This window comes from Lepidochelys kempii, chromosome 2, assembly GCF_965140285.1.
Source record: "Lepidochelys kempii isolate rLepKem1 chromosome 2, rLepKem1.hap1, whole genome shotgun sequence".
Taxonomy (NCBI): domain Eukaryota; kingdom Metazoa; phylum Chordata; order Testudines; family Cheloniidae; genus Lepidochelys; species Lepidochelys kempii.
This window is the reverse complement of record NC_136381.1, coordinates 206348839-206359157: the sequence shown is the minus strand read 5'-3', so window position 1 is coordinate 206359157 and position 10319 is coordinate 206348839. Positions and strand designations below refer to the sequence as shown.

Genomic DNA, 10319 nt, shown 5'->3' with positions numbered 1-10319 from the left:
GCTGCCCAGCTCCAGGCAGGGAGAAGGGTCTGAAGGTACCAGGACTTCTCAGCTGGGAGTGGCATCCGAAGCCACCGGGGCTTCTCACCCTGACTCCTAACTGGGAGCAGGTCCATTCTTCCCCTAGCTCTCAGCCAGGTGTGGGGGCAGCGGGGCTCTAGGTGCCTGGCTTTCTTATCGATTTCACAACTTCAGACATAAAATTGACAAGACAGCCAATGTAAGGGATGCAGTGGCTACACAGACAGTATCGCCCTTACCACACAGACATAAGCCTTACACCTCTCATGGAGGTGGAGTTATGATGTTGGTGTAGTAGGGCACTTACATCAGCAGGAGGAAGACTGTAGTATAGACACAGACATAATTAGGTGGACATAAACTGCTTAGGTGACCTAACTGTGTAGTACAGACCAGCCCTTAGGAACTGTTGATAAGAGTAATTTACTAACTGACAGAGTGGTTTTGTTTGTAAGCAGACCATTAGTTCTCTTTAAAATATATCTGAATTGATTAAAGTAAAAGAACCAAATATATATTACAATGGAAAAAACATGACTACTGATTTATTTCTACCCTATAAACATACTACACATAATTACCATAGTAATTGGTGTGATGCTTTATAAAAAGAATGATAACCAAGTGTACACTACTGTTACAATCACTAATGTATCATTATTGTTGCACCATTTCACTAAATCTGATAAGAGTATGTCATGTAAACTGTCAATGGAAAAGTGTAATCTGCTAAATATGATAATCATGTTTACATGCATGTATTATCTTTATATCTGAAGTTATGAACATTTGCTCTGTATTTGTATCTCAGACATGTGTTGTTCCTGGATGACACCCCCCCAGACAAATTTACATTCAGACTAGCTCTCACTGGTATATAGGCCATCCATATGGTGATGGGCCATTGAAGGGAATCAGCTCTTCATGAGCCCTTCCTGAGGACATCTCAGACAGCATGGAGCCAATGGCTACCTCTATGATTCAGCAAAGCATGCAAGGACATGTGATGAGGCCATGTGATTGAAGTCTCCATCTTTTACTAGTAACTTTCCATGCACACGTAAGCCCAGACTCCATACTGGCAAGGAACTTTCCAGGCGCATGAGCTGGGATTTAACTTGCAAGCGGTGACATCACTTGCTTTGTCTTCATTCCTGCTTCTCCTCTCTGAACTGGGATTATCTAGGAAAGCTTTGAACAAAGTTACTGAATGACCCCCAACCTGCTGGGTGAACCAGAGAAACTTATGCCAACCTAGCAGACTTAACATCACTGCTATCATTCGGACCTGCAAACTCAGAAAATCAATCGTAACGTATATGATTCCTTAACCATTTAATAACTCTCCTTTTACTAATAAAACTTTTAGTTTGTATAGTTTCAGAGTGGTAGCTGTGTTAGTCTGTATCAGCAAAAACAATAAGGAGTCCTTGTGCCACCTTAGAGACTAACATCTATTTGGGCATGATCATGCCACAAGGACTCCTCGTTGTTTTTAGTTACTAAAGGATTAGCTACAAGCACAATTTTGGGGTAAGATCTGAGTTATATATTGACCTGCGGAAGTGACTGATTGGAAGAACTTTATATATGATTAATCTGTTTTTCAGTAACCTCTCATCATAAACTGATGTCTGCGTGGTGATAGGAGCTGGAATGCCTAAGGAGACTGTTTTTTGCTTCTTGTTAACCAGTATGGTGATACATACTGGCCTTATCTTGGTAGTGGCTGGGTGAACTCTTAACATTAGAATAATCACCAGTTTGGCATGTGTCTACCCTGAATTAGTCATTTTCAGTTCTGACCAGTTCTGACACCAGGCACTCCTCCACAACTGGTAATAAAATTGGCTTATCAATGCCTAAGGCCTATAAAATGATATCATACTGGATATTTTCACCAATTCACTCCAAAACCTACTTTATCAAGAAGTTTGTTAATGTTTTCACATACTTTAAGGCAGTTTTCTTCCAATGATTATTTACTCATACTGGACCAATCACATTCTGAAATTTTTTATAGCTTTTTTGTAAAGACAAATGACAGATTTGTTTTGATAAAAGATCTCAAGGCATAGTTATAGCAATACATTTATGATGTAATTGTCCATGAACGTAAGCAATTCAAAGACAACAGACTTTTCTTCTATAGGAATTAATGTGCATGCCTGAGAAAAATAAACATTTGAGAAAAACAAACAGCAGTAAAAAAAAATTGTGTCTAGGGACATTCTGACAAAACTATGTTATATTTATGGTACAAGAAAAATAACAAAATCTCTGCATTCAAAAGGTATGCAGAATGGGGCCTTACATTTATTCACTCAATTAAGATACATAACGAATTATAGATCACCATTTCATCTGCAGCAACTCTTCTCAAAATAGATGTCCAAACAAAGAATAAATGTTAATGTGTGTTAATGCATATTTGTTCAAGATTTGGGTGTTGTTGCTTTTTGCCAACTTTGCAGGCCACGTTTTTCAAGCAGCTCCATCTACCCCACAAACAAGACTTTTTCCACTGTGCAGACAAACCCTGAATTTTGTGTGCCGCTAGATGTTTGAACAGGTAAACTGGGTAGCTTTCCTCCTACCTGCCCCTTCACCCATTACATCTGTTGCAAACACACTGGATATATATGAAATTGTGTGGGTGAATCTATTGTAACCTAAAGTGTAAAGCTGACTTCTTATTAATCCTATTAACATGCTGATACTGACCCACTGCACCTACTTTATTTAACTTTGATCATAATCAATAATTTAAAAGGTTATGCTGATGAAACTGCAAATGACATGATTTAGGGAGATAAACCTTGGGTTTATTTATTGGGCTTTTTAGGGGGACAGGAATGAGGAGATTTATGAAGATCTCTTTAATAGTTTAAACTATGTTTCTACTCTGAAGTCACTCTACAAATGGCATTGTGGGATTCCGTGTCTATAGTGTCTCAATTTCTGTATCACACTGACCTCAGTATACAAGTAAAGGTATTATTTTCTGCCAGCCCAGCAAACTCAACCTAGGCTCCAAAAGTCAAACTCGGTTGTGGTTGTTTCCTGCAATATCAGTTTAACAGGACAAATCAGGTTCTCAGTTACATCTATACAAACCTATTCCTTTCAGACTGTGCCCTCCATGATGCATTTGCGATACCTGTTATAGTCAATGACTTTACATAGTGGTAACTGATTTCATCTGTAGTTGGAACTTTTTAAACAATTCTGATGATTTATAGGCAAGTAGGAATAACATCCAGCTTACTCTCTCTGAGTTTTGTGGGTTCCTGCAGGGCGAAGAATAGCAAAGGTCAATCAAAATTTATTTTTGTCACTAAAAGAAGCAGATACAACTCTGAATATAGATTGATAACAGATCAATTAAGTTAGAATGTTCTATTTTACATTCTCCGGTTTTAGAGAAGAACTGCAGCGGGGGAAATAAAAGGCAGATGGAAATGCTATTATTTTACTGGTGAAACAAGAACTATGTAATAACAGTCCCATAATTCAGGAACTGACATTCCTCCCCAGGTGTTAGTCCAGACCCATGGCACAAAAATGTTTACTGATCCTGAAAGAATTTGTATGGCTCTGCTAACCTGTTTCCAGCCCAAAGTTAAGAAACATTAGACTTTAAAAATCACCCGTATCATTCTGCTAACCATCTTGATTTTTTACCATGACTTCCATTATGGCTTTGACATGAACTTCCAAAATTAAAGACTGATTAATACAGATTTATATAATGCCAGAATTTTAGACGATATGAACCATTCATTAATATCTCTAGCAATTCTTTGGGACGGGCCATTATCAGAATTCAAGAACAACAAACAAAATTGAATGACAAGTATTTTAGGGTCCAATAGGATCAGCCAGTCATATAAATAAATGCCTTCTACCCCTGTGAAGCTGGGACCCATAGTTCCCCAACAGTAAAAGTATTTGTTGTTAACCCTAACAGTTCACGAGATATCAACATTCGAGATGACCCCTTGTACACTGATCTGATAATACATAATTGGCAGAGGTGCAAGATGGTCTGTACCAACCCAGGAAAACCTCTAACCAGTAAAATTATCAATACTTGCATCCTTGGCATACATAAAGTGTTTCTTTACAGATATTAAAGTATTTTGCTTTAAGCCAAAATCATCCTAGACTAACCCAACATACTATAACCAGAACAAAAGTATGGTATATTGGAAAAATATGTTGAGAAAATATGAAAGGAATGAAGTAACAGACAAGGTGCAGCCTTGGGTAATGTAAAAACAGTTATAAACTAATAAAACCAAACTGTGTATTTTATACTGTATCATTTTAAAATCAATCTGGAGACACTGCTTTTCTTTTAGCAAATGGGTTTATTGACATAACTGATCATAATTGTGTACAGCATGTATGCATCTTCTATTAGAAGAATATCCAGTGACAGAGCTAAACTAAGTGTGATATACAGTTTAATGCTATGCAATCCCCATTAATTTCTAGCAATAACAATGGTGTTGTTCACTGATAATCACTTAATCACATGGGACCCATAGCTATATAGATATTTGAAAGTAAACAAGACAAGAGTTTAAGACACTTACAAAATTAACTCAATTTAAGGACTGATCCTGCATTTCTTCAATCCAAATTTCATTCAGTCCTACATCTTAGTGATTGAAAGTGAAAATTTTCCTGCATATGGACTTCAAGATTTTGTCCCTGAAAGATGCAGCTCATGAAACTTTAGACTGAGGGTGAAATCCTAACCCCACTGAAATCAGTAGAAAAATTCCTATTGAATTCAATAGGATCAATATTCACTTTGAAATACTCTCTGCACATAACTGATAAGGGTTAAGACAAATTCTCCTAACACTCCCTCTTCACTGTATTTGGACCCTAATATTAAGAAGCCATCTCCAGGGCATAAAAGGCTCGTTCCCATTCAGTCACTGGACTCCCAACAAAGATACTAATTACTATGGTGTCTTTTGTAAATATTTGTTCATTAAAAAGCAGACACCACCACATGACTTAATTTAGGCTACCAAACAACCATCAGACCATAAACAAAAACTTTCTGGTCAGCACCAACCTAGGTCAAATGTGAACCAGTGACAGAGACCGATGCCTCCATAGATCATCAAACTCATGAGCCATTCAGTTCCTCAAGAGTTCATTTGAGGCTCTAGGTAAAATGAATAGGAGCAGAAGTAACATCAATGGTCTCAAAAACATATTGAACTCCTTCTAAAATATCTGCATATAACTGTAACCACAGTTTGGACTTTTTTTAAATTAGCCCATTTCTAGACCACACAAAAAGAACTAATGTAAACTAAACCACCACGTTTAATAGTGGCAGAAGCACATAGGGAAGTAAAACTCCCAGAAAGTAGAGAGCAGCCGATCATAAAATGACTAACACTACTCAGAAAACAAAAATGCATTCAAATAAAAGTAATATACTACTGCAAGAGATTAACTCAAGATAAAGATTTAACTTTATCATTACTCAGTTGGCTGAGCAAAACACTGAGAAACACAGAGTAACATAAAAAAATTAATGGATTTCACAGTGAAGGTACAAGTACATATAAAACTAATTTTAGTACAGTAAAACCAAGAGAATTACTTATTGGCATAAGTTTGTTTCACATTTCTGAAACATCCTCCACCTATTATTGTTAAAGAAGGAATGCATCTATGCTACTTATCAATCAATAATTCACCTTAGTATGAACTCAGGTAGCTACAAAGATGGATTATTTGAAAGTCAGTGATCCACTGACCAACCAACCATGTACCCAGACAACTAAAAAACACATTAAAGTGTAGAAGTACCAAACAGTATTTAAAACACAATTTTGAAATAATTCCCTGTAAACATGTTACAAAACTTCTGTTAGTTTTCCCTAGTGGTGTCAGCAATATATTCCTGCAAGACTAAAATCAATTGCATTACTGTTTTTTATTTAAAAAGATATAAAACACACACACAAACACACAGTTGTCTTGCGTTCTATTTGAGTGAAAACACCCGCATCATTCAAACGCTCCATATTCCATACTGTTCAGATTACTTGCATGTTGCAGAATTCAGTATTGATGCTGTTCGTAAAAGTCTTATTTCAACAATATGCCTAGGAAGTGATGATGGGTTTAAAAACTCAGTGTTCAGTAAATTTCAAACATACTTCTTGTATCACATCAGCTATTTGGATTATTTGTTTGACTAGTGAAAGGTAACCTGGACCTTCTTAAACACAGTGCAAGAAGATTATCCTGAAAGATACAATACATAAACTGCTGGCTCTGACGACAGACTCCACCCCTGCTGCTATGTGCATTAGCTCAGATACTCTTCCGCTCTAGACAGCAATTATTTTAAAATGCAGAGTTACTTCCTTAGGTTAGTGATTTTTTTTAATCTTCAAGAAAGTACTAATATTTTTACGGATTTCTTTATAATAAATGTGCCAGACCAAACCCAACCTCACATAACCCCTCCTGGTAACTGGGATGTGCCCACAAGGAGAACTCCAGCCCCCTCCTACCTGCAGAAAGGAACACTGATATTTTGAGACTGCAGTGATGGAATTACGTAACAAGCTTGGGTCCCATCGGTTAGACTCACCCACATGGAGCTCCTAGGTCTTACTCAGGGTGCCCCATCTCAACCCACTCCCACTCTGCTTGGCAACAGCCTTAAATTCCACATAGCGCCGCCCTCACTGAGGAGACAGCGGGGAGGGGGGGAACTACAACTCCCAGCCCGCCCTGCTGAACCGTGATGCCAGCATGGGGCCAGCTGGGAGTTGCAGTTTCCACGGGCCACACTGCTAGTCAGCGAATCGCTGCTGCAGCAGGTGGTCGTCCCCGCGCCGGGCACTGCTGCTGTCAGCAAAGCGCTCGCAGGGGAACTCGATGAGGTCAGTCTCACTGAGGGCACAAGCCACAGCGCCACGGGGTGGGCGGTGGGACTGGAAGCCAGAAAAGTCGGCAGAGACGCCAGTGCCCATGGAGCGGAGCGGCCGGCGGGTTGAGTACATCTGCCGCACGTGCACCGGTGCTGCCTGCCGCCGCCCCTGTATTTTCCTCCGCACCAGGCGGGATACCCAGGCCGCCAGGGCCACGAAGAGCAGCAGCGCATTCACCGCCAGCAATACCAGTGTGAGGAGCTGCTGGTCTGGGCCGCCAGCTGTGCCCCCGTTGGGCAGGGTGACCAGCCCCACACAGTGGTCTCGGGGAGCCACCGGGCAGACGCGGCCACCCAGCACCCCCTCCACACAGACCAGGTAAGGGGTGTCAGGGCGCAGCTCCCGGAGGGTGGCGGCTGGCTCGCTCCACTCCGCTAGGTAGACAAAGCGCTGGAACTTGACGGCGGCCCCAAAGCGGTCGAAGAGGAGCCTGAAGCGCACGGGCCCCAGCAGGCGGGGACTGCGGTGAGGCCGCACCCACCAGCGCACGGTCACCGAGCTAGTGCTGACCGCCTCTACTGACAGGTTGCACAGGAAGAGCTTGTTGAAGTCGCAGGGGTCAGATACCAGTGGGGCCCCAGCCGCAGAGGAGGCTAGGTGGTGCTTCCTCGCCCGCCGAGGCCATGCAGGGCCGGCCAGAGGCAGAGATGGCCTGGAGCTGCCCAGCTGGTCGGGTAGGGAGGTAGCAGGGGTGGGCTCAGCTCTCCCGCTGCCTCGGCCCAGAGCAGGCCCCTCCTGAACTCCCAGCAGGCGCATGGTGGAGGCAGAGGGCAGGGATCTGGGTCCCCCTTGGGCTGGGCTGCGGCTGCTGTTGCCCCCAATCCCCTCAGGGGCCAGAATCAGCTGCCACTGTTGCTCCCTGGGCCGTTGCCCTGTTGCAGGTGGCGGGGAGGGAGATGGGGAGGCCCCGCTGTGGCAGTCGGTGCCATCGGGCGGCAGCAGCTGTGCGTCCTGGAGGTAGTCGAGGTACTTGCCGGCCAGGGCAGGTGGCAGGCGGCACTGCACAAAGACAGTGAGCAGCCGACCCTGTGAGTGCCGTGTGCCCAGCCACCGCTTCAGGCCCCTCAGGCGGCAGTCACAGCTCCAGGCGTTGCCGTCCAGTTCTAGGTGCTGAAGAGCCAGGCTAGAGGTGAAGAGCTCTCCTGGCAGCACAGCCAGTGCGTTGTCGCGTAGGCTGAGCTCCCGCAACTTGGGCAGGGGGCCAAAAGCGGCAGGGTGCAGGGCAGCCAGCACATTGCGGCTCAGGTCCAACGCTTCCAGGCTGCGCAGCGGCTCCAGCAAGGTGGCAGGCAGGTGACTCAGCAGGTTCCCATCCAGTCGCAGCTCCTTCAGTGCCCCCAGCCCAGCGAAAGCATCTGGCGCCAGCTGAGCTAGCCGGTTGCCGCTGAGTGAGAGCTTGGCCAGGCTGGGCAGGTGCTGAAAGAGGCCCCCACCCAGCTGCTGCAGGCTGTTGCCAGAGAGGAGCAGTGTGCTTAGCGAGCCCAGTGGCCCAAAGGTCTCTGGGTGACGCAGCGAACTCTGCTGGTTTCCAGACAGGTCAAGGAAGCGCAGTTTGGCCAGGCCAGTGAAGGCGCCACGGCTCAGCCAGCGGATGTGGTTGGACTCCAGGTGCAAGTAGAGCAGGTTGGGCAACCCTGAGAAGGTGGCTTCGCCCAGCGAGGCCAGGGCGTTGCCGTCCAGCCGCAGCTTGACCAGGCTGCCCAGGCCGGTGAAGGAGGCAGTGCTCAGACGGCCAATCTCATTAGCATTCATGTAGAGGATGCGTAGCTTGGCCAGCGGGCGGAGGGTGCCCGGCGCCAGTGCCACCAGCTGGTTGTTGCCCAGGTAGAGCTCCTCCAGCAGCGTCAGACGCTCAAAGGCCTTGGGGTGCAGCCAGCGGATGCGGTTGTACTGCAGGTCCAGGCGCTGTAGCCCCGCCAGGTGGTGGAAGTCGAAGGCAGAGATGTTGGCGATGAAGTTGCCCCCCAGGCTGTAAGTCAGGATGCCCTGGGGGTCGGCGGTTTTGGGCACCGCCCGCAGCCCCCGGTTGGTGCACAGGAGGTGCTGCTGCAGCTGGCAGTCGCATGGCTCCGGGCACATGGACTCCACGGAGGGAAGCAGCAAGAGGAGGGAGAGGCAGTCACAAACCAACCACGGCAGCAGCATCAAGCCGAGCCTGCGAGGCGTCCCCATCCCGGGAGGAGCTGCGGCGGGCTGCTTCCCCCGCCGGCTTTGTGTCTCTCCAGCATCCCACCCCCCTTCCCAGCGGCTGCTACTCGGCCCCTCCTCCGCTCTGCGGGACAAGGGACCGGCGCTACTTGTTGCACCGGCTGAGCAGGGGGGGCGGTAGCTGGACTCGGGATCCCCGGGCAGCAGCCGCCGCCGCCGCAGCCCCTCTCGAGCCCGCCTCGCTGGCCGGAGGCTCCGTTGAAGCTGCTGCTGCTCCAGCCGCTCAGCCCCGCGCCGGCCGCTCTCCCGGCCCGGAGGGGTGGGGGGGGGGCCTCGGGACGGGTCCCGCGTGCAGGCGAAAGAGTTTGGGTCGTCCTGGGGGACCCCCGCTCCTCTCGGCTCTGGCACGGACGGGGCGGAGTGAGGGGGGAGAGCAGGGGAAAGACCAGCGCGGAAACTTGCCGAGAAAACGGAGCGGAAACTCGGACTTCCCACACTTTGCTCCCCCTTCCCCTCCCCGGGGAGCGGGGCTGGCGGAGCGGATGCAGAGCCCGGACCTCGCCAAGGGGGGGGAGAGGGAACAAGGGCAGCAGCGAGGATAAGAGGCTAAACCAGGACGCGGCGGGGCGCGCGCCCCTTTCTTGGAGCGCCGGAGCCATGGCCCCGCCCGCGCTGCTCCTCTTCCCGCCCTCTGTCCGCCTCTTCGCCCCGCCCCCTCCCCCCAGGCTCCCACCCGCCCACCCCTCGCGCCTCTTCGGCCCCTCCCCGCCAGGCTCCCACCCGCCCGCCGCTCGCGCCTCTTCGGCCCCTCCCCCCCAGGCTCCCAACCGCCCGACCCTCGCGCCTCTTCGGCCCCTCCCCCCCAGGCTCCCACCCGCCCGCCGCTCGCGCCTCTTCGGCCCCTCCCCCCCAGGCTCCCAACCGCCCGACCCTCGCGCCTCTTCGGCCCCTCCCCCCCAGGCTCCCACCCGCCCGCCGCTCGCGCCTCTCTGCCCCCCCGCTCCCCTGCCGCTGTAGGAGCGCTAAAAGAAAAGGAGTACTTGTGGCACCTTAGAGACTAACCAGTTTATTTGAGCATGAGCTTTCCTGAGCTACAGCTCACTTCATCGGATGCATACTGTGGAAAATACAGAAGATGTTTGTTTTTATACACACAAATCATGAAAAAAT

General features: G+C 47.8%; 1 protein-coding gene across 1 annotated transcript; it reads right to left on the bottom strand.

Moving 5' to 3' along the window:
* Positions 1-4383: 4383 nt before the first annotated feature.
* TRIL (TLR4 interactor with leucine rich repeats) lies at positions 4384-9798 on the bottom strand. The gene has a single exon (XM_073333611.2). It carries the CDS (start codon positions 9171-9173, stop codon positions 6864-6866), a length of 2310 nt encoding a protein of 769 aa, XP_073189712.1. The 5' UTR covers positions 9174-9798; the 3' UTR covers positions 4384-6863.
* Between the last annotated feature and the right edge of the window lie 521 nt (positions 9799-10319).